We start from the raw sequence: 25,466 nt of genomic DNA on the forward strand, positions 1-25,466 counted from the left end.
TATAACCAAAGAGACTATATAATAGAATATATATATATTGGTAATACAATATTATTTTGAAGATTCTCTCGTATGTACTGTGTCCCTTTATAAAAGCACGGATATATAGAGGCCTTTCATAGAATGTTTAGAATACCAATTATTTTCTCGATGTTGGAAGAAACAACGGTTGCTATGTGTTGATTAATATATGAGAAATTATCAAGAGAATGGTCTACAAGATACACTACACGACCAAGGTACCCATGTACATGTCAAAATACTTCCCAAAGGTCAGTGAATACCACGATCACAACACCAGAGGGAGCTCCACAAATCATGTTAAACCCAGATTCGGCTCAAACAAGGGACTAAACACGTTTCGCAATTATGCCACATCAATGTGGAACGCCCTACCCAAAGCTGTAAAGAAATGTGAATCACTACCCACTTTCAAAAACATTCTCAAAGAACACCTACGGGAGACTGCAATTCGAAACTGGCCCCTGTAAATGTCCTAACCCAACCCAATGTACAGTAAATGACCAAGTATGGTTTTGTCAATATTCCAATGTACAGTTTTGCTTGTACAGTTGTACAGTGTCCCCCACCCAACCACCTCCAATGTACAGTCCCCCCCTACCCTCCAATGTACAGTTTCTACGTCAAATGTATATACTCTCTTTTCTGGACTCTTTGTATCACAAACAGTACTGTATTTGCAAATCTGATATGTCATAGATGTAGCAGTACTGTCTATCTGTATGTCGTACGTACGGTGTATGTCATATATGTTATGATTAATTGAAAATGGGGGACCCTGATGTAAACAAGACGAAAGTCTTTCTCTGGTCTGCATCCCCTTAACAATTGTATGTATTGAGCTGTACTGTACTGTACCCATTCTGCAATCTGTTAATAAAGTTTTCAATCAATCAATCAGAAATGTAATAAATTGGTGGTTTATGGCTGGATTTTGTAAACAAGTCACAGTGGACCAGTAATATCATGATTGATTGATTGATTGAAAAGTTTATTAACAGATTGCAGAATGGGTACAGTACAGTACAGCTCAATACATACAATTGTTAAGAGGATGCAGACCTGAGAAAGACTTTCGTCTTGTTTCCATCAGGGTCCCCCATTTTCAATTCATCATATTTGTCCAATGTTTTGCCTACTCCTCTACCACTGCACAGTTTAGCATTTTCCTAAACCACAGTTGAGTGGTTACCAATAGTTACACGCAGCCATGTTGGAAGAAAGAGAACTACACAAACATTCCGTGCAAGGCTTTCAAGCCGGACATCAGCTGGCGACGCACACGCGCAGACGTGTCACTGTCAATTGAGTCCGGGTACACATTTGGGTGAAAGGTCTCTACCTGCCTCGGCATTACAGAAGTGACAGCTAACTAAATAGTTCTCCAGCAGCGGCGGGTGACTGAACAGGTTTGTTATTTTTTTTTCTGCTTCCCGATAGAACGATGCGACAATGTGATGTTTGTTTTTGTCTGTAAATAATTCACTCGCGCCACACTGTTGTATTTTTTTTTTTTTTTTACAGAGCAGCAACTATGTCTAAACAGCCGCAGCCGATAAGTCCAGGGAAGAACTTCTTCGCCGGAGGTTTCGGAGGTATTTGTCTGGTCTTCGCCGGGCATCCTCTCGATACCATTAAAGTAATTTGTTTGATTAATTGTATGTAGTTTTGTAGGCCTACATTTTCAATGACTATGGCAGTGTGACCTTTAACCCATTTCAGCTTATCTGGTAAATGGCTCCCCGCCCCTCTAGAGGCACATATCAAGGGTTGCTTAGAAGCCTGTATCTTGTATTCACTTGAGACACACAGATCACTTCTCATTAGTACCATGCATTTTCATATCATTTTCACATAATTTCCATTAAATGCAATGGCGTCAAACAGCGACCTCTGTGGGGACCCTGATGTAAATGAATGAATGAATGAATGAAAACTTTATTTAACAGATTGCAGAATGGGTACAATACAGTACGGCTCAATACACACGGGGATGCAGACCTGAAAAAGACGTTTGTCTTGTTTCCATCAGGGTCCCCCATTTTCAATTAATATAGAATCTGGTCTGCATCCCCTTAACAATTGTATGTATTGAGCTGTACTGTACTGTACCCATTCTGCAATCTGTTAATAATCTTTTCAATCAATCAATCAATGTGCAAAATAGCACCCCCACTGCACTTCGTAAAAAAATAGTGTTTTGGTCTGAATCAGACCTTCTGATGTGTGAGTTGGAGTTAAGTGAGGAGGGGTTGCTATTGCTTGTCAAGAGAAGTCTGGAGAAATTCACACTAATAATAATAAATTACTATATAGCTATTATGTATATTTACAATATGATATATATAACGATAGCTATAATATAATATAGCTACTGTATATAGTCGTTTATTTATTATACTGTGAATTTCTGTGAGGTGTCAGGTCTGGCCAGCTATAGACCCCCCCCCCCCCCCCCATTGAACTCCAACCCACACACCCACACAAAAAAATGCTGTTTGACAGCAATACAGATTTGACCTTTTAAAGCAAAACTCCTACATTTTGGGAAATACATTTATTTGCCATCTTCCCCAGAGTCAAATGAGAATATTGATATCTGGATCTCCTTCTGGGGCTACTGGACACTACAGTGGCCACACGCCCACACCAGAAATTAAACTGATATCAATCTTTTTGTCTGACTCCGGCGAAGATGGCAGATAAGTGTATTTCCCCAAAATGGAGTGTTGCTTTAAACTATGCCTAATTCTGCTAATTATATGGTATCAAATGTTTCCATGCAATTTCATAATTCTAGATGTGTTTACTTGGTAATGTTACTTGTGTGTGTGAAGTATATTGATTGTGTGCATAAATCCTCTTCTTTCACAGGTGCGTTTACAGACTCAGCCCTTACCTAAACCTGGGGAGACCGCTCAGTATGCAGGCACCATCGACTGCTTCAAGAAGACCTTCGCTAAAGAGGTCAGTGTGTAGTATTGAAGAAGTCTTTCAGTCTGTTTATACAAGTTTATCATGAGTTCATAGGAGAGTTAGAATACAAAACATGAAAGCGTAGTCTGTCTCACTGGAGTATAGAGCCAGAGCTTAGATTATATAGGAACTATAGTCTGTCTCACTGGAGTATAGAGCCAGAGCTTAGATTATATAGGAACTATAGTCTGTCTCACTGGAGTATAGCCAGAGCTTAGATTATGTAGGAATCATAGTTTGTCTCACTGGAGAATAGAAGCAAAGCTTAGATTATGTAGGAATCAGTCTGTTTCACTGGAGAATGGAGGCAGAGCTTATATTATATAGGAATCAGTCTGTCTCACTGGAGAATAGAATCAAGAATCAATCAAGAGGTTTATTTGTCACATACATACCAGGGCATACAGTGAAATGCGGGTGGTCATGCCCGCGTTGATTGTGCAAAATACAATAATAAAAATAGGCATAGAAAAAAAGAAACATAGAACAAATAATATAGGTAAAAAAAAGACATGCTAAGTTCCTGAGAAACTGGTTTATAGGAATCCAACCGAGTCAGCAAGTGACCTTAACACGTGGGGGTGAAGAGTAAATAACAGCAAATGTATCCCAGGAGGCGGGGCCACCGCTCCTACCTATCTTTTTTTTTTATCCACTTTTTCTCCCATTTTCTATTTTTCTCCCATCCCAATTTTCGTATCATCCAATTCAACCCTCCCCTGTCTCGAACGCTGTTTCTTGCCTCCCACAAGCCGGCTGCAATGTGGACTAAGTCATACATAGCACGAGTCCCCTTCGATACTCGAGGTAACAGCAGTCGCATCTTTTCACCTGCGCGGCGCGATCTTTCAGCGTCAGGGGTCTGCGCTTTGGAGGGGCGCCGCCCCCATCGCTTCCTGATTCTACTGCGCAGGCGCACCAACCGACCTGTAGGAGTCGCTGTCCACAACGCCCGATCCCCACCCATCAGTTTCCCACCCCCTAATACTGCCAATGTGTATTAGTACGGACGACCAGCTAAACTGAAAGCAATGTGGAGCGCTGGGCTCGAACAGGCGAACCCAGCGTTTCCAGTATTCGTGGTGAGCGCCTTGCCCACTGCACCACGTAGCCGCCCCTCGCTCCTACCTATCTATAATACCAAAAGACTTGGAAGGAAACGAAGGAAATCTCAGTTGCCTTTCGAGTTGAAATAAAGGTTTAAAATGAAAAATGAAATGACACCAGTGTTATCCTTTACTGTTCTGTATAGAAAGAAACCCTTTTAAAGTTGTTTCTCGTTCCTCCTTCACATTCACTACTCCCTTCTTTTCTTTCTGCAGGGGGCGAAAGGCCTCTACAAAGGCATGGCAGCCCCCATCATCGGAGTAACGCCCATGTTTGCCGTCTGTTTCTTTGGTTTTGGCATGGGCAAGAAACTACAACAGAAAACCCCTGACGATATCCTCACGTAAGTGACTGTTGAGTCATAGTCGCCCGGCGCCTGCCCCGGCCCCTTGTTCCAAACATTCTAGTGTGCATACTAGTTTTGTGGATGTGCCTTAGCGTCTTTTTCTCTCCTTACCTCCAGGTATCCACAGCTTTTCTTGGCGGGAATGTTGTCTGGTGTGTTCACGACGGCCATCATGGCACCCGGAGAGCGCATCAAATGCCTCCTACAGGTTGGAGATACATTCTATACTTCCTAACTCAGTCACGACAGATGAAACCCACCCAACTGAAAACACACTTCTTTATTCAATATCTGAAATGAAGAAGAAAAAAATAAACTGCTAACCTTTGTACTGCCTTTTACTATTATGCACTTTGCTAAGTAAGGAATCTACCATGCCTATATTACTACCTACTATGCTAATATGTCTATACTACTATGCACGCAAGAATGTAGCACGCAAGTATGACACTATTTGACGAACAATCTTACTTACCCTTAGCTGCCAGAGTTGTACCCTTCTTGCTGACTTGTTGTACACAACTTGTAAGTCGCTTTGGATACCTGTTTTTTTTTAGCTTATTCAAATTATCTGTAAAGGAATTGTTTCTCACTTGAGGTTTAGTCTGACTTTTTAATCAACTTGAATGTTGAGAATATTCACAGAATGTTTAGAATGTTTATTCCTGCAAGGCAGCATGTAACATGAGTAACATTCCAACAACTTGACCAGATCTGCTTTTATTTTTCAAAGGTAATAAACCTGTAAACGCACATCAAATGCCAAAACTAACATGTACCTATGACTCAGAAATGTCTGTTTTATTGAAATCTGTATAACAGTAGTGCTTATACTTCAGAAGTATGATATTTAGACTAGCTCCCCAAAATGAATGGAAGTGAATCAGGTACCTGACACCTGGGAAGAATGGTGGTGTTGACAGCAGACGGCAGGGACAGCAACAGTTGCTAGTTAGGTAACTTGACACTTAGAGGTAAAACAGCTGAAACATGACAAGTTCTACTAAAGTGAAATATCCCTCCTCCAACTGCTCCAGTGGCTGTAGGGTGTTTCTGAGAAATAGTAACCATAATCTGCAAACCTACTAATGGGTAAAAGATGGTAAAATAAACAAGAACATTTGGGACGATTCCTCCTTCAGTTTCGGGGCGAATAAAACTGTAGTTTGGGGACAATTGTGAAAAACATTTAATCTTAAACCCTGAACATGAAACGTGTGTGTTTGTTGTTTGTTTGCAGATCCAGGCAGCGTCCGGCAAGGTGAAGTACACCGGACCGATGGATTGTGTCAGACAGCTGTACAAGGAAAGTGGGATCAAGGGGATCTACAAAGGCACCGCGCTAACGCTTATGAGAGGTACACTGATCCATCTTTAATATACTATATGAGAGGTACCTTACCGTCTTAACACTGATGCATCTTTACTATACTATATGAGAGGTACCTGCTTGTCTTAACACTGATGCATCTTTACTATACTATATGAAAGGTACCTGCTTGTCTTAACACTGATGCATCTTTACTATATGAGAGGTACCTGCTTGTCTTAACACTGATGCATCTTTACTATACTATATGAAAGGTACCTGCTTGTCTTAACACTGATGCATCTTTACTATATGAGAGGTACCTGCTTGTCTTAACACTGATGCATCTTTACTATACTATATGAAAGGTACCTGCTTGTCTTAACACTGATGCATCTTTACTATACTATATGAGAGGAACATGCCTACATTATGGGAAATGCGCTTACTGTCTTGACCCAGACAAGAAGATGGATACCAATTTCCTCTTTTTGTGCCTTCAGTAGAAAGCTATCCCACTGCAAGTTAGCCTAGCTTAGCACAAATGAATGGAAGCGGATACAGACCACTAGCCTAGCTTAAAACTCTGGGAGAGGTGATTTTAGCCAACCGCTAGGCTACCGTAATTGATCTGTATCCGCTTCCATTCATTTGTGCTAAGTTAGGCTATCTTGCACATGCACACCTGAACACACAGAGAGGAAATTGGTATCTATCTTCCTGTCTGACTTTGGAGAAGACGGTAAGCGCATTTCCCATCATTTTTAACTGTGATGAATCTTCACTATACTATATCTGAGTGGAAGTTACATCTTTTTCAACACTGTTTTGTCTGTCTGTCTTTTATAGACGTGCCAGCAAGTGGGATGTACTTCATGACCTACGAATGGTTGAAGAATGTTCTCACACCGGCAGGAAAGAGGTGAATGTTTGTTTGTTTGTTTGTTTACAGTAGAAATGAGCAGCTGTCTAATCGGTGTGAAATTCCTCCTTGCTCTATTGTATTTGAGTATATTATTTCTTATTTGTTGTTGTACTGTTCCCACAGCCCCAATGAGCTCAGTATTCCCAGTATCCTGTTTGCTGGAGGGATGGCCGGAATCTTTAACTGGGCTGTGGCGATTCCAGCCGACGTTCTCAAGTCTCGGTACCAAACAGGTGTGTCTTTTTTTGGAGTTTGTGAATTGAAAACATGTTTTCAGAAGTGATTTAAAAGATGATACTAACTTAGACTGTGGAGCGTGCCAGACAAAATTACAAACATCACAAAACAAACTGGTCAGACTACTGCTTGACCTTACTACTAGAACCCACCTCACCCCTGTCCACTTTGACAACCTAGGATGGCTTAGAGTAGACGACAGAGTACAGCAACTTGCAATGGGCCTGGTCTACAAGATACATTACACCACTAAGGTACCCATGTACATGTCAAAATACTTCCCAAAGGTCAGTGAATACCATGACCACAACACCAGAGGGAGCTCCAAAAATCATGTTAAACCCAGATTCGTCTCAAACAAGGGACTAAACACATTTCACAATTATGCCACAACAATGTGGCACGCCCTACCCACAGCTGTAAAGGAATGTGAATCACTACCCACCTTCAAAACCTCTCTAAAAGAGCACCTACAGGAGACTGCAATTCGAAACTGGCCCCTGTAAATGTCCAAACCCAACCCCCTCCAATGTACAGTTACCCCACCCCGCCTATACCAACCTCCTCCAATGTACAGTTTCTTCCCCCTCAAATGTATATACTCTCTTTTTAGACTATTTTTGTACTCACAAACAGTAATATTTGTAGATCTGGTATGTCATAAATGTCTAGATGTGACAGTACTGTATCTGTATGTCATATGATGAATTGAAAATGGGGGACCCTGATGTAAACAAGACGAAAGTCTTTCTCTGGTCTGCATCCCCTTAACAATTGTGTGTATTGAGCTGTACTGTATTGTACCCATTCTGCAATCTGTTAATAAAGTTTTCAACCAATCAATCAAACAATCAGGGGGGGGGGGGGGGGGGGGCGTGCTTTTGCTGTGGCAGCCCCAAAGCTGTGGAATGAGCTGCCACTGCATGTTAGGCAGGCCCCCACTCTGCAGGTGTTCAAATCACGCCTCAAAACACATTTATTTGCTCTGGCTTTTGGTGTTTAAACAGTTTTTGAGAGACCTGCCTTTTTATGTGACATATTGTATTTGTTTTTATTGTGTGCTTTTATTCTATTTATTATGTTTTTATCTTATGTTGTGGGACTTGTACAGCACTTTGGTCAACTTTGTAAATGTGCTTTATAAATAAAGTGGATTGGATTGGATTGTGTCAGTGCAAGTTGAGCTTTAAAAGAGATCAATTAACTCTTAACCCTTTCACTACCACACTACAGAAGGTTAACCTTTCACTACCACACTACAGACGGTTAACCTTCTGTAGTAGTAGTGAAAGGTTAACCTTCTGTAGTGTGGTAGTGAAAGGGTCTTTATGCCATATCGGTTACCGTATATAATATACGTTACAATAAATATAGGCAATAAAGAATTTGTATCTGAATATATATATATATATACTATACTACTATAAAAGTAAACGGTATACACAAGATGCAGTATACACAAGGTACCCTAAGTGGCATGATATACGTCATACGTTGTAGTCCGTACAAATATATAACATTAGGATGATCATTGGCTAAATGTGACTCGTAAAAAGCTGAGGTTTCTTGAGCGCTAATATGTTGATATGAAATGATGCTAATGACAAAACGTATATTCATGACCGATTTCCCCCACAGCTCCCGAGGGGATGTATCCCAACGGCTTCCGGGATGTTCTACGTGTGCTGATCAAGGAGGAGGGCATTGGTTCACTCTACAAAGGCTTCACTGCGGTCATGCTTAGAGCTTTCCCTGCCAATGCGGTGAGTCACCTCTGCCTCCTTATTAGATTGGATTAGATTAGATTCAAATGTATTGTCATTATACAGCACAAGTAGTACTTTGGCATCCAACCAGAGTGCAAATGGAACAGTAAAGTGCAATATACAATGTACAGGAGATTAAACTTGGTATAAAATGTATAGATTAGTATAACTGAGTATAGTGCTAATCAGATGTATGTACAGATTTGTAGTATTAATATGTACAGTGATACAGGTATAAAGACACTATGGTAGTAGTCATACTGACCAGCAGTGTAACTAGTAGGGCTGACCTCGACTAGTCGAATAGTTGACTAATCGATCAAAAGGAGCCGTAGTCGACTGCCAACCTCTTAGTCGAATGCAAAAAAAAAATATATATATATATATAATGGCGCGCATACCAGAGAGGCTAACTGCCTAAGAAAACGGGCACAGAGGCACTGAAAGAGGATTTCACCTGTCTAATGAACACACTAGACAAATATCAAGATGTATCCATCAGTGGACCAATTGCATGCTTTTGCAGAGGACAAGAAGCCTTCAGTCGACTCCTTCAGACATTAAGCACCCCCCACAGCCCAAATGGAATGATTTTGGCCAATCAAAGTCGACTATACAAATCCTTAGTCGGGGACAGGCCTAGTAAGAGTAGGTAAGGGATATGTACAGATATAGAATCTACAGATATGTAAAAAGGATTATGTGCAGGTATGTACAGATAGATAGGTATACGGTAAGAATAAATATATATATATATATTTTATACAACAGGTATGTCCGACCACACATTGTGATTGGTCGAGAGCGTTTTAAGCCATGAGTATATTCATGATACACTCACAGTTAAATCACCATATACCACTGCGCTGGCTTTAGAATGTTGTAGAAAGTTTCAACTGTTTCATCAAACGGAAACTGTCAATGACCTACTTGACAGTTTCCTACTTGACCTACTCCGCGGACAACGTTACGTTTGATTTAACGTACCTGTAGGAGCTATTTGATTGTTTTGTGTTATGTCTGTAGTTGGTTAAGTTCATCACTGGGTGGCAGCGCGGAGCGCATGGGTTTTTGGATATAGGCACAGGTGTATGCTATTGCGCACAGGTATGGGCGACGGCGAGGTCTCGTTTTTACTGTATTGAGCCGTACTGTATTGTACCCATTCTGCAATCTGTTAATAAAGTTTTCAATCAAACCGCATGCACCACGCTTTCACTATCGTAATGTCAATTTATATAATCTATAGCAACCATGTATTTATGTTAATTACTTGAATTAAATGGGAACTTCACCCAACGGCAAGTGACAACGACTGGACATTACTTTTATCTTTAATTGCGCGTCAAAGATGAGGATTTCCCTCACCCAGTCGAGCGCCTACCAGGACATCAGGATAGTCGCTAGTGAGTACATCAATTCTTTAAATAACTACCGTCCTATCTCCAAGTTACCCTGCTTAGCGAAGGTCTTCTCTCGAACCCGGGACGTCCGTGTTGCACTGCAGCGCAGCTACGTGGTGCGCCACCCTGGCGCCCACAGCAACAATACATCTTTAGGAACAATTTTTCTACGCCAAGTTCACTGAAATCGATATAAAAGACCCTAGAATTGTCTGTATTCATCATATATTTTTCCCGACGGTGCAACTTGCTGTATAAAAGCAATAATACACTCGAACCAGTGGAATATCAGGAATATTGCCACTCTGTGATGCCAGACCCCTGTCTCTTTGACTGTTACTCGAGCTTCGCTCTCGTGGCTGCAGGCGCATCACAGTCATGGCAATATTCCTGATATTCCACTGGTTCTCATGTATTATTGCTTAAATATACGGTATAGACAGCATTATTGTACATGCTATCATACAGAGTTACTGTATATGGGTTTATCTTGATTTTATTCTGTTTTTATTGCTAACCCTTTTTCACACAGGATTTTAGCCTGTACTTTCTGGCAGGGGGACTGCCAATGGAAATTAGCCTTTTGGCAAAAATTTGGTGCATTTACATCTGTAAAATGTTTTATTAATGTACGCTGTCCCCCTTGATCAAATAAAGTAAACCTAAACCTATATGCAGGTGTATAAGTAGGTCTATAGAATAATTATATGCAGGTATATTCAGACATATGGATATATATATAATGTGGTAAAATGCGGTTTATACTTGGTAGTTTAAAGCAGGATTTCCAGAGACACCCTGGACACTATGATGAGGAGACTGCGGGGGTTAGGAATGTAACTACAAAACAAACATATTCAGATCCAGTGTTGGGCAAGTTACTTTTAAAAAGTAACTAGTTACAGTTACTAGTGAATTCTTCCAAAAAGTAACTAAATTACTTACTCAGTTACAAATTATAAAAGTAACTAGTTACTTCAGAAAGTAACTATTGCGTTACTTTCAATATTATTATTTTTTACATAAACAACATACACAAATGAATGTTGCTGTGGGACAAAGTGAGACTAGCCTCCAATCAAATGCCATGTATGTAGATATTATAATTACTATGTTTATATAGTGGATTATACAAATACAATAGATGTTTTGGAACTTTTGATTGGGGTATTGCCCCTCAACAGGCCACAACTGGGCAACATTAAATTATGCTTGTTAAGCACTATACCAAAAATAAATAACAAATATATACTGATTGATTGAACATTTTAATTAACAGATTGCAGAATGAGTACAATACAGTACGGCTCAATACACACAATTGTTAAGGGGATGCAGATCAGAGAAAGACTTTCGTCTTGTTTACATCAGGGTCCCCCATTTTCAATTCATGACATTTATGACATACACAACATACAGATAAGAATCTAATCGAATCATATTCTAAACTAATCTAATCATGACATTTAAGACATGCATGACATACAGATATATATCTCTGCGCACCAGACTGTGCTATTAAACCATGAAGTGCAGCACTATGTTGAGCCTGTCAGCAGTAGCCTCCACTACTGTATAGTGCCCTGCGCTGCAACACAACAAGAGTGAACAAAAAACGCTCATGGACCCGCGGTCTCACGCTGACTGCTCGCTTGTGTTGTTCCGTTGGATTCGTTTTGGATTATTTGGGCTCAAAACGTACACTACACGGACCCGCGGTCTCACGCTGACTGAATCGCTCGTGTTGTGGCTGTGTGTCAGACTCTGGAGGCACCCGCCCACCTCTACCTCTGATTGGCTTACCATGACATTTTACTCAACCTCAGCCAATCGTCAGCATGTTTGTGCTTGTCTCGCGCACTGCCCACTAAACAAGGAAGAACAGATGCCTCTCAGCGCAGATATCTGTCTGATGAAAGAAACGGGTTCATTCATAGTAACGCGCCGCATTTTTTTGCAGTAACGGTAACAGCATTATTAAGATTGGAAGAGTAATCCGTTAGATTACTCGTTACTGAAAAAACGAACGCTGTTACTTATAGCACCGTTATTCCCATCACTGTTCAGATCTGATTTTATGTTGAGTAACAGTATTTATTAATTACAATCTCGCCGAAAGGCTGGTAATCGTGAGTCGTTGCCATGGTAACTAAAGACTCCGTGGCAGAAACCACTGGATGGCACACGCATAGAAGTTGGTTTAAGTGGGGAAAAAAGGCATTTTCTATCGCAAGACCAGTGACTTCACATGAAAGAAAAACAATGACATGTGTGACAGATTATTAGATATGGATGACTCCCGGGCAGGAAACAAAGTTAACTTTTTGACTTACCAGCCATTTGGCTGGTAGATTAAAAAAACTACCAGCCAGGCAGATTTTTTACCAGCCAAACATTTTTAATAGCTTTTTAGTATATCGCCGTGTGTTATTATTACTATATAATACTCTCAGCTATTTTCAATTAATATCATAAACAACATATATTAGCATATTAGCATAATTTTGAGTGGACTGGAGGAATGAGTCAGCGTTAATAGTTTTAAATGCAAATAATTTATTGAAACATAGAAGTGGGGTCGGGACACACACTGTTTCAACTCACCACCCCGCATCATATTGTAGTCTAGTCTGTCTTCAAACTTCCACTCCTCTCGAAACTTTTTTATATTTGAATATCAACATTATCTGTCCATCCTCAGTAATCCTCAGTTTACTATAATATACTCCTGTCCTGAGTCCTGACTAGTGACTTCATCGTCTTTCCAAACGCATGCACGCACACACACGGGGAAGGGGAGAGTGCCCCCCCATTTCCCTTTCCCCAGTCCACACTGTCTGCTGTTCTCTATGGCTCTGCGCCTCTGATCAGGATTAGCTTGTTAGCTTACGCTAACGTTGTAGTGATTGTAATGGTTAGAGCTGCCGCGATTACCGCATTACCGCGGTATCGCTGTTACATCACGGCCACCGCAGAGTAGGCTGAATACCGCGTCACCGCTGTTTTTTATAATAATAATAAATTACCCGCCTCTCGTTGGGCTTGCGGCTCTGCAGATATACCCTACTCATCTATCGAGGTTCCAAGCGACCCTATTGGGTACCAGAAAAGTCACGTGAAACATTGCAGACCACTGATTGGTCAGAAGAGAGACGCGTCACACGTTGTAGCGTCACCACCAATCGGCAAGCGCGTATTAGGTTTTTACTTCCTGAATGTCAGATCATCACAACACGGCTAATAACGTTAGCTTTAACTCTCCGCCGGAGTGGACTACGATCGCTCCTAAGGAGTACTAAACGAGACATAATGATTTTACTGTCTGCAACGAATGTTATAATAAAAGCCCTTCGTTCTATACACTTGTCTGATTGAAAACTTTATTAACAGACCGCAGAATGGGACAACTCAGCACGCTCTGAGCAAAGAAAGGAACTGAGATATGAATAGAGTATTGCTTGCCTTGCTATTGTCCGGTAAATACGCTGATGTTATTGAACGTATAACTATATAATGTTAATGCCACAAAACGAATGCCTTTATTATAAAGTAGTAACTTTATAGTAATAATAATAAGAAAGGGTCGGGGGGGTTAGGGGTAACCACCCCTGCCCGCGTCACCGAGTGAACGGCGCACGACCAGAGGGGAAACTTCGAATCCGTGTTTCACTTTCAATAACTAATGCGTGCTTGCCGAATCCCAAACAATATTCATGCTGCAAAGTCATCCTCTAAAAATAGACATTTAGACTAGAGGCAGGCTATATGCTATAAAGAGTAGACTACTACTAAAAAAAAAAATGCATTCAAACTTTTTTTTTAAATTTTTTGTGTAATAACCGCGGCGGTAGGAAATATTTTGCAAATTTGTGCGGTAAGGAAATAATCAATACCGCGGCAGCTCTAGTAATGGTACATAAACGTTAATTTCGGGCGATGTGGGCATAAAGGAATGGCGACGATCAGTGGCGGACTGGGACACAAATTCAGCCCGGGACATTCAGACGCGCCAGCCCACACACCGGCCCACGCACCGGCCCACGCACCGGCCCCGAAACCGGCCCACACAACGGGCGTTATGAAACACTTGTCCAGTATTAAACAACCCAAGGCTGTGGCTAAGGAGTCAACATCAGGGAGACCAAATCTACACACCGCCCCTAGATGTGCACTCATGCACAGTGCACACACACACACACACACAGACACACACATACATATACCGTTACTTCCCGTCATTGGCATATGTTTTTTTTTACTAACATCTTAGTGCCTCATTAGCCTAGGGATTAAGTATACATGAAGTATTAACTACACCATAATAATATTGAGGTTTTGATCCATAGAAAGTAGGGATGTCCGATATTATCGGCCTACCGATATTATCGGCCGATATCGGCATTAAAATGTGATATCGAAAAATATCGGTATCGGTTTTAAAGAAATAATATTTTATTTACATTTCTATAACCTTTATTTACCCAGGCAAGCAAGTAAGAACCAATTCTGATTTTATTTATTGTCAAAAGTATGCATAATGTTGTGTTAATTCCACAACAAGAGATATGTAATGTTAATTACCTGAAATTATTCCATTTCTTGGGGCGGGAAACCCTGCATATATCGGTATCGGTTGATATCGGTTGATATCGGTATCGGAAATTAAGAGTTGGACAATATCGGTATATCGGTATCGGTAAAAAAGCCAATATCGAGCATCCCTAATAGAAAGGTCTGTGCTACACAATTTCAGTTAGATTGGATTTATTGTCCTTTAATTTGGCACTCATGACATTAGTTGCTTGCCGTTTAATCAACATCGAAAGACCCCCCACTTCCTCCCAGACACCCATTCCAAGAGCCTGTTTTCTCTCTCTCTCTCTCTCTCTCTCTCTCTCTCTCTCTCTCTCTCTCTCTCTCTCTCTCTCTCTCTCTCTCTCTCTCTCTCTCTCTCTCTCTCTCTCTCTCTCTCTCCCTCTCCCTCTCTCTGTGTGTCTCTCTCTCTGTGTCTCTCTCTCTCTGTCTCTCTCTCTGTGTGTCTGTCCGTCTGTCTGGACTGGGCTCTCTCTCTCCCCTCAGGGTCAGCTGTGCTGGACTGGGCGCTCTCTCTCCCCTCAGGGTCAGCTGTGCTGGATTGGGCGCTCTCTCTTTCCTCAGAGTCAACTGCATAAGAAGAACATCAGCAATCAATAATAATGGCTTGAATTCATACAGCGTTTTTCAGCCTTTTAAAAACACCCAAAGTAGTAGTAGTAGTAGTAGTAGTAGTAGTAGTAGTAGTAGTAGTAGTAGTAGTAGTAGTAGTAGTAGTAGTTTATTCAGTCATCATCTCACACAATACAATATACCCCATCATTTAACAATATTTGATTTTACAGTGACTGAAAAGGTACAGACTGAAGCATAATGCTTATATATGCCTGTCCTATATTCTTAACAAAAATTTAAAAAATTGGCGGCTACGTGGCGTAGTGGGCAAGGCGCTCGCCACAAATACTGGAGACGCTGGGCCCACATTGCTTTCAGTTTAGCTGGTCGTTCATACTAATACACATTGGCCGTATTAGGGGGTGGGAAACTGATGGGTGGGGATTGGGCGTTGTGGACAGCGACTCCTACATGTCGGTTGGTGTGCCTGCGCAGTAGAATCAGGAAGTGTCGGGGGCAGCGTGAGCCTCCCACGCGTTACTCCTCGCCACTGAGAGATCGAGCTGCGCAGGTGAAAAGATGCGACTGCTGTTACCTCAAGTACCGGAGGGGACTTGTGCTATGTATGACTTAGTCCACATTGCAGCCGGCTTGTGGGAGGCAAGAAACAGCGTTCGTGACAGGGGAGGGTTGAATTGGATGATACGAAATTGGGATGGGAGAAAATGTAGAAAATGGGAGAAAAAGTGGATAAAAAAAAACAAAAATTAAAAAAATTAAGACTCCAAAACAGTATTCTAAAAGAAAATAGCAAAAGAAAACAGTATTATTCACCCCTGTAGTTTTCAAAAATAGCTTTACAAATTTTTCTTAAAAACCAAAAGCGAATTACTCATTCTTAACTGTATATCAGCATTGTTCCACAAAGCGCTTCACAGAAACCATCAAGCATTCACACTCACACAGTCATACACTACTGGTGGTTGTGAGCAGCATCAGCAAACACAGCTGCCCTGTGGCAGACTGACGGAATCATGTCTGCTAATCAGCGCCAACCACCATCAACAACCTTCATAAATACATTCAACATTAATGGAATAGGCTAACTACCAACTTAGCTGTAGCAGTTAGCTGTTATATGCAATCACATATGTTTAACTACGGGGTAGTAGTTGACCTAGTTGTTAGCTTAAGCTAGTTAGCTGTGGTTATTTACAAACATGTAGATGAGACTAATCATATACAGATCGAGAACATGGCTAACAGTTGGGAATTCTAAGGTACATCTTATTTAAGCATGTAAAATGGCAACTAATCAATTCAATCAATTAGATTACCAATATTATATCAACATGAAAATTTGGAAGGGAACATAATAGTATTTTATTTTAGTATTTACTATTATAATATTAGTAGCCGATTAATTTGCAGCCCGTCCTAGGTTCTGATTGGCTCTCTAGGTTAGCACTTTAGCTTCTGATGCTGTGGTGGGCACTAGTCCTAACATTGCTAACTAAACTTTTAGTCAGAGAAAAAACGTCACGAGTCACAACTATTTACGTCCACGTGCTGTAAGGAATCAGGAATACGGAAAGCACATTGTCTTGTAATAGAATGACTGAAATCACTGCAAGAGCTAGTATAGGCTAGCTAGCCCTCATGAACCGGCAGACACCAACAGTAGAATATGCACTAGGCTACTGCATGCACCTGTCATGTTACTGTTGGTTCCTTCCACTTGAACTTCATCATCATTAGCAGCAGCAGCGGGTAAACATGTCTGTAATTTTAGAACATTGTTCTGCGTCTTTTACTAGCAATTTTAGTTTTTTAATTCTAGCTTTTTCAGCTCCACCCTTTCTTTTTTTGCATTCTCCATTTCTGCGCTTCTAGGCCTACTCGCGGTTGGGAGGAAACGTGAATCTCATTCACTGATGTCTCATGTCTCATTCAAGACTGGCTAACAAAAGCATGTCTTTCACTTAACACCAAGAAAACAGTGTGTATGATGTTCACAAAGTCACCAGTAGAGGTCACTCACTCTAATGTGTTTCTGGGAGAGGCGGAGCTGGACATTGTACATTAATTCAAGTATCTTGGGGTCACATTGGACTCTACATTGACCTTCAAAAAGTCATGTGAAGAAAGTGACAAACAGTCAAGTTTAACATCGAAAACTTCAGGCAGATCAGGCCCTGCCTGCCAGTTAATGCTGCAAGGATGTTTCTGCATTCAATGATTTTATCACACATCGAGTAGGCCTACTGTTTTATCAACTGGTCTCTTTTATATGTCACTACTCTTACACCAATATAATTACTCTACAAAAAAGCCATAAAAGTATTTGATAGGAAACCAATTTCATTTCATCACTGTAATGTTTTAGAAAAACATAACATGCTAAGTTTCGAGAATTTCCAAGTTTTCAAATATACTTGCTTCATGTACAAGGTTCTGCATGGACTTGCCCCTCCCCCATTGAATGAGTTCATCCAACAGAAAGCAGACACTGGCATTACCACCAGGGCCATCAGTAGAGGGGACTGTAAGGTGCCTTTTCGGTATACTACCATTGCAAAAACTGTGTTCTCTGTTAAAAGTGGTAACTACTGGAATAGCCTTCCAGTTGTGATTATAGAGTGCCCTACATACTCCATGTTCAAGACCCATCTTAAACTGCATCTTAAGGCAAACCAGAACTGTGATCATTTTTAATCTGATTTAGTTTATGCAACTTGTTTATTGTTTTATTGCCGGCCCACACACCGGCCCACATAATGGCCCACACACCGGCCCACATATGGCCCACACACTGGCCCACACACTACACCGGCCCACATTAGTGGCCCACACACTGGCCCACACACTGGCCCACACACCGGCCCACACACTGGCCCACATACTGGCCCACACACCGGCCCACACACCGGCCCACATACTGGCCCACACACCGGCCCACACACTGGCCCACATTAGTGGCCCACATACCGACTCACACACTGGCCCACACACCGGCCCACATACTGGCCCACACACCGGCCCACACACTGGCCCACATTAGTGGCCCACATACCGACTCACACACTGGCCCACACACCGGCCCACAGACTGGCCCACATACTGGCCCACACACCGGCCCACACACCGGCCCACATACTGGCCCACACACCGGCCCACACACTGGCCCACACACTGGCCCACATTAGTGGCCCACACACCGACTCACACACTGGCCCACACACTGGCCCACACACTGGCCCACACATCGGCCCACATTAGTGGCCCACACACTGGCCCACACACTGGCCCACATTAGTGGCCCACACACCGACTCACACACTGGCCCACACACCGGCCCACACACTGGCCCACATTAGTGGCCCACACACCGACTCACACACTGGCCCACACACTGGCCCACACACTGGCCCACACATCGGCCCACATTAGTGGCCCACACACTGGCCCACACACTGGCCCAAAAAAAAAAAGTAAAAAAGTAAAAAAAAAAAAAAAAAAAAAAAAAATCTTTTTTTCTTTTTTTTTTTTTTTTTTTTGGACCAGCCCACTTTGGTCCCGGCCCATCGGGATTCGTCCCGAACGTCCCGATGGCCAGTCCGCCACTGGCGACGATGCAAAGCATGTAGATGCATTTGACCCGTTGTGAGAAGAAAAAAAACACCACAGACTTATTTCGGGTCGTGTAGGCGCACTGCTGTGTAGCGCTGCTCTGCTTTCAGAAGTACGGACTGGGCGGATATGACTCGCGGAGTTGCTACAGGGTTTTTCAAAATAAGAGTATCATATGAACCGAACGTTGCTAGCTGCCGGAGCCATAGATATTATGACTGGAGCTGCGCTTGGGGCGGAAATGAGACCCGCACAGGATTTTCAAAATAAGAGTATCGATATGAAGTACACGCCAGGTGGCAGGCAGACCTCTCATTTTTACTCGCCAAACCTTAAATCTACACGCCATTGCCGCTTGGCGGGGGCTTATTTTGTTCCCTGCTCCCCAGTCAAAGAGACAGGGGTCTGGTCTTGTTAGCCTTGTTGTTAGTGCCCGTTATCAAGATGGCGGCAGAGTGAAGCGACTTTGGACAGACTCTGGTATTTCACCTTGCTAGAACACAAGCGCTACCATGAGTCCCAGGAACAGTGACCCGTGGATGAGTTGAACCACCAATAGCAGCAACCAGCCTTTTTGGGCTCCTGGTTTTTAGACTGCTGCACCTAGTGTCAGAATTTATAAAGTGTTATAATTAGGGATGCACCGATCCGATATCGGCCGCCGATATCAGTAAAATAGCTGGATCGGGTATCGGTAAAAAAAAATATATATATATCGGATTTATTTTCTTTTCTTTTTCTTTTTTAAATAAGAAATAAAATAAGAAATAACCATTCAGTACATTTATATATATATGTGTTAATTTGTTACATTTAGTTTCACTAAGTGAAACTAAATACCCAGGTATCGGTATCGGGACTGAAAAAGTCGGATCGGTGCATCCCTAGTTATAATACACAGTTTATATATTGTATAGAAATGTATATCTATAGAAATGATGTCCGATATTATCGGCCTACCGATATTATCGGCCGATATCGGCATTAAAATGTGATATCGGTTGATATCGGTATCGGAAATTAAGAGTTGGACTATATCGGTATTGGTAAAAAAGCCAATATCGAGCATCCCTACTTATTATAATGCATTATGTTCTAAGTGCTTCGTAGAAAATGTTAAATGTTAGAGAAAATAATCTACAGGAGGAGGATTCATCATTGGTTCAAAGGTCTGAGTGCTACAGACCTGTAGCTGTAAACACCAGAGCCATTATCATAAGTCCTGTTAGGAGTATCTTTTATTTTTCCTTTCTCATTTGCTCCTATCCCCCAATTTATTTGTTATGCCAATTCCCTTCCTGGTCGTTGCACTGCCCTACTGTCTGTCTGGGGAGGGTGTAGACTACCCTACTGTCGGTCTGGGGATAGTGTAGACTACCCTACTGTCGGTCTGGGGACAGTGTAGACTACCCTACTGTCGGTCTGGGGACAGTGTAGACTACCCTACTGTCGGTCTGGGGATAGTGTAGACTACCCTACTGTCGGTCTGGGGATAGTGTAGACTACCCTACTGTCGGTCTGGGGATAGTGTAGACTACCCTACTGTCGGTCTGGGGATAGTGTAGACTACCCTACTGTCGATCTGGAGACTGTAGACCTCCCTACTGTCGGTCTGAGGAGGGTGTAGACTACCCTACTGTCGGTCTGGGGATAGTGTAGTGTAGACCTCCCTACTGTCGGTCTGGGGATAGTGTAGACTATCCTACTGTCGGTCTGGGGATAGTGTAGACTACCCTACTGTCGGTCTGGGGATAGTGTAGACTACCCTACTGTCGGTCTGGGGATAGTGTAGACTACCCTACTGTCGGTCTGGGGATAGTGTAGACTACCCTACTGTCGATCTGGAGACTGTAGACCTCCCTACTGTCGGTCTGAGGAGGATGTAGACTACCCTACTGTCGGTCTGGGGATAGTGTAGAGTAGACTACCCTACTGTCGATCTGGGGACAGTGTAGACCTCCCTACTGTCGGTCTGGGGATAGTGTAGACTATCCTACTGTCGGTCTGGGGACGGTGTAGACTACCCTACTGTCGGTCTGGGGACGGTGTAGACTACCCTACTGTCGGTCTGGGGACGGTAGACTACCCTACTGTGGGTCTGAGGAGGGTGTAGACTACCCTACTGTCTGTCTGAGGAGGGTGTAGACTACCACATGTCTCCTCTGTTGGTCGGGGGAGGGTGTAGACTACCACATGTCTCCTCTGTTGGTCGGGGGAGGGTGTAGACTACCACATGATTTTTGCGATACACAGTCGTCAGCAGCTTCTTTTAACCTGAGTTTCACTGGGAGAGCGTTGCTGCCGGGAATTGAACCCCCGGTGGTAGTCGAGTGCTTAGACCTCTACACTGCCCTGCTGTCCCTGTTATGAGCAACTATCATCAACTAGCAACATCATATAATTAAGCAATAATACACGAGAAGCCGTGATATGTCATGAATATTGCCACGGCTGTGATGCGCCCGCAGGCACGAGATCGAAGCTCGATTGCCGTAGGCATCACAGCCGTGGCAATATTCGACATACCACAGGCTTCCGAGTGTATTATTGCTTTTATACAGCAGGTTGCGCCGTCGGGGAAAAATATAGGATGAATACAGACGATTCTAGGGTCTTTTATATCAATTTCAGTGAACTTGGCGTAGAATTCTTTTTCCTAAAGATGTCTCGTTGCTATGGAATTTCAAATGGAGTAGGCTATCAACAAGCTTGTCAATGCAAACTAATGATGTATTAGTCTAAAGTCCGAGGAAGTCGTCAGCACCTTGGGGGATCAGCACTTTGGACAGTTCCAGGATTTGGGCCAGTTCAATGCCCAAATTCAAGTTGACTTGGTGGTGTTGATTTCATTGCGGCTTTTCTCCAGCACGTCCAGCTCGTCTTTCGTTGGATTGGCATGTCTAATAATGCTGTTTTTCTGAATACCGGTAGATGTAGGCCCGTCCTCTTTATCTATCCACTCGTTTATGGTTAACGGGTACGTTAAATCAAACGTAACGTTGTCCGCGGAGTAGATCATGTTGACACAGTTTCTGTTTGATGAATGGCAGTTGAAACTTTCTACAACATTCTAAAGCCAGCGCAGTGGTATATTCATGGTGATTTAACCATGAGTAGCCTATATCATGAATATACTCACTGTTTAGAACGCTCTCGACCAATAACAATGCGTGGTCATAACTACCTGTTGTATAAAGCACTATAATGATGACCATCATGTATGTAATGTATATGTAATGCGTTTATTATTAAATCCCTATCCTGCTCTCTCTCTCTATTTCTCTAGGCCTGCTTCCTAGGATTTGAGGTGGCTATGAAGTTCCTGAACTGGCTAGCACCTAACCTGTGATTCCGAGTCAATACCACCATAACACCCCCATCTGGATCTCCCAGGGTCGGACTTCACAAAGACAGTCAGCGGAGTGGAGTGGCCATGTGTCCTCTGCACAATCAATAGTTTCACACACACACACACACACACACACACACGCACACGCACACACAACACACAACACACACAGCACTTTTCCACTACCTTTCTGTGCTGGAATGCGTGCTCCCACTTTGTTTTGCTTTCTCCACTGCCAACTGACCCGTGATGAATTTAGGTACTGTTCTGGGATCTGTATCTACCAAAGTACTATCCGTGCTGCTATGCAATACAGCAGGCCATTGATTGGTCAGTGGAAATCGTCACAAACACATCATCTCATGTTCGTGTTCATTGTTCACCGGCACCAACCGCCATTTTAAAATACCAGCAGTAGACGTAAAATGTTCTCACCTCAACAGTTCAAGAAAATGTTTCCAACAACATTTTAGGTAAGAAATAGGATATGAAATTGCTGGATCTTTTTTTTCCATCCAAATTTGACAGACATACATATAAAAACAGAACCTACGAAAAAGAAAACAAAATTAACAAAAACAACAAAAAACAAAAAGGTGAGAAATAGGATATGAAATTGCTGGATCTTTTAACAAAGAAAAAGAAAGATTTTTCTTAAATTTGACAGACATACATAAAAACAGCATCCCCAAAAAAAGAAAACGAAATAAAAAAAGAACGGGCATTCACATCCTTCATCCCTTCAATCTAAACTACACAAAAGGAAATCATTGGATCTTAATTCACATTTGATCTGCAACTCCTAGTTTGACAGTTTGATCTGAATTTCGTGAATTTGCCACATTTCAAATGCAACGCAAAATTAAACCCAGAGGTGGCGCAAATGCATACAAAGTCAAGTGAAACACGTGACTGGAGGTGAACATACGCAGCTTCGCTCTGGGGGCAGATGCCATTCAAATATCTCAACTTGAGCAAGAGATTTGCCAGGCGAGATGTAGCAAATATAGGTGTATCTTAACAATGGATATGAAATAGTATGCTATGAATGGTCTGTAGCCTATAGATACTGAATAGGTTTTTGTAAATGCCACTGTTGAGACCAGTTAACCACTGGGACGCCTGATAATTCACCACATCCAATTCTACTTTTACAGCTGTGACTGGTCTCTTCAAGTATTGGTATTTCACTTTTAAATAATTCTTTAAATAAGACTCATTGCCAGTGGGCTTGCAGAATAGTGTAGTGAGAAAGTGCTTTTAAGCAGTCTTGTTTCACCAAATAGCGAACATATATATAATATATATATATATATATATATGCGCACAACACTTCTTACACAATCTCGTTATAACTAAGAGATTTGCTTAAAAGAAATAATTGTGTTTGTGCATAGATCACTAGATAGGCCTATATCAACTTATATAGTTTCACATATATTTCACATTTCCTGGATGACCGGCAGCAGCAAACTTTTAATACTTAACCTGCTAACATGAAACTGTTTCAACAGCAATAACATGTAACGAAGAAATTCGATGAAAAGGACTCATCCTTAATGCATAGGTTAAAGTTATATCAACATGGGTATATCAACGACAATATGAGGTTCACTCAGGCATTTTCATGTTGCGTCAGAGAGCTGATAGTCTCGGAGCAACAAACGTGCGCTTTAACTCCTCCCACCACCCCCGCCTCGGTTCACATGGTCTGTTGTGTAATGGAGAAGCATACATGCAGCATGGCGCGGGACGGGTAGGCTTTGCCGTGCCGTCCCCTACCGTACCGTGCCACGCCGGTCAATGGAGAACACGCAAACGTACACGGCCTCCACAACGCATTGACCGAATCTGCCGCTCAGATTCCCACTGATGTGTTCACTGGTGTGTAAGAGACTAGTACAGAGAGGCCGGGGTATTCAGACTGGCGTAGGAGCTGAGGTCTCTCTGCAATGCGGGAACACCATCCAACCTGGCGTAGAAGCTATAGGGTCTCTCTGCAGTGCAGGAACACCATCCAACCTACTTTACCAAAAGCCAGTAAACACACATGATTGTTATCACTCTTTTGTTGTACTTCGATTTATTTTCTGATGTTGTGTTTTGTTTTTTGTTTTGTTTTCATTAGTAAAGGAGTGAACCTGACGTGTGCCTTATCTTTGTTATCTATGAGCCAGGTACATATCAGGGAATATAGGTGCATTTATTTCCTTGTGCAGTGTGTGTGTTATCAGTTCTCTCAACAATAATGCCTTTAGAAAAACATGTAATTGCTCCCCGTATGGTCACATTCCATAGTGATCCAATAACCAATGAATATTTTTAGTCTGTTGATGATATTAACTAATAATTCGAGCCTAGGTGTATTGAAATTGATGCAATGGTGGATCATTTATGAATACGAGTGAATGTAAATAAAAAAATTAAAACGAGAATTTAAATGGATTATTTGGCTTTTTAAAATGTGATTGATCTGTTTGCCTCTACTGCAACCTTTTGTACCTCTTAACCAGGAATGTAGAGGAGAGTAAACTCACCGAACTCAGTTCACCCACCTTTTTAAGCTGATATGCAATGTTCACAGCACTGATCAGTGGTTCTCCGTGTGGGATCCGGGGACCTCCAGGTGGCCATGAGAGAGTTTCAGGAGGTCCTCAGAAAAATTTGGAATAATTTTTTTTAATTATTTCATTCACTGAATCAAGAATCAAGAGGTTTATTTGTCACTTATACGATGGCATGCAAATTTATCGATTCTGATTGGCTGAAACAGTCAAGTTACACATGGTTATTTCTTATAACCCCTGCTCGTGGTCCCAGAACCCGCCCACAACCGAATTACAATCACTCCGCCGTTCGTGGTTTTAGAAATGAAAGCAAGATGGCAGACAATAATCTTTACGAATGGATATGTTGAAAGCGTCATAACGACTAAATCAAAAACGATTCTGTCACGGCGAATGTGTTAGTTTCTTACACAATGTTGGATTATGTAATTGGTGGGTCATGAGTCATTGTGGAACGAAATAAATATTGCGCGAAGTCTGTTGTTAGATGCCATTCGTCAAAAGGACATGCATTTCACTGGTAATAAAATTTTCAAGCAATCAATCAATCAAACCAATAACACACGCTCACGCGGAGGTACGCTGTTGTAACATTTTTTTAACCTACTTTCTATAGAAGCAGCTGGGAGGTGCGCTGTTTTAAGTGAGCATGGACTATTGAATTGATTGATTGATTGCTAAT

At 42.0% G+C, this 25,466-nt stretch overlaps 1 protein-coding gene across 1 annotated transcript; it reads left to right on the plus strand.

The window, feature by feature from the left end:
• The first annotated feature begins 1,330 nt into the window (after nt 1-1,330).
• On the plus strand, nt 1,331-24,662 carry slc25a20 (solute carrier family 25 member 20). The gene is made up of 10 exons (XM_084316360.1): nt 1,331-1,430; nt 1,546-1,660; nt 2,896-2,988; nt 4,320-4,447; nt 4,568-4,658; nt 5,691-5,808; nt 6,609-6,681; nt 6,808-6,917; nt 8,560-8,684; nt 22,155-24,662. The coding sequence occupies exons 2-10, from the start codon at nt 1,556-1,558 to the stop codon at nt 22,215-22,217; spliced, it is 906 nt and encodes a 301-aa protein (XP_084172486.1). The 5' UTR covers nt 1,331-1,430; nt 1,546-1,555; the 3' UTR covers nt 22,218-24,662.
• The last annotated feature ends 804 nt before the right edge of the window (nt 24,663-25,466 follow it).

The sequence above is a fragment of the Notolepis coatsorum genome (genome assembly GCF_963971535.1).
Source record: "Notolepis coatsorum genome assembly, chromosome: 6".
Classification (NCBI taxonomy): Eukaryota; Metazoa; Chordata; class Actinopteri; order Aulopiformes; family Paralepididae; genus Notolepis; species Notolepis coatsorum.

Excerpts from the sequence above, each read along its gene's own strand:
- slc25a20 (XM_084316360.1), top strand. The coding sequence starts at position 1,556 with ATGTCTAAACAGCCGCAGCCGATAAGTCCAGGGAAGAACTTCTTCGCC. Across the intron at positions 2,989-4,319 it reads AGAAGACCTTCGCTAAAGAG|GGGGCGAAAGGCCTCTACAA; the intron begins GTCAGTGTGTAG and ends TTCTTTCTGCAG. Across the intron at positions 6,918-8,559 it reads CAAGTCTCGGTACCAAACAG|CTCCCGAGGGGATGTATCCC; the intron begins GTGTGTCTTTTT and ends TTTCCCCCACAG.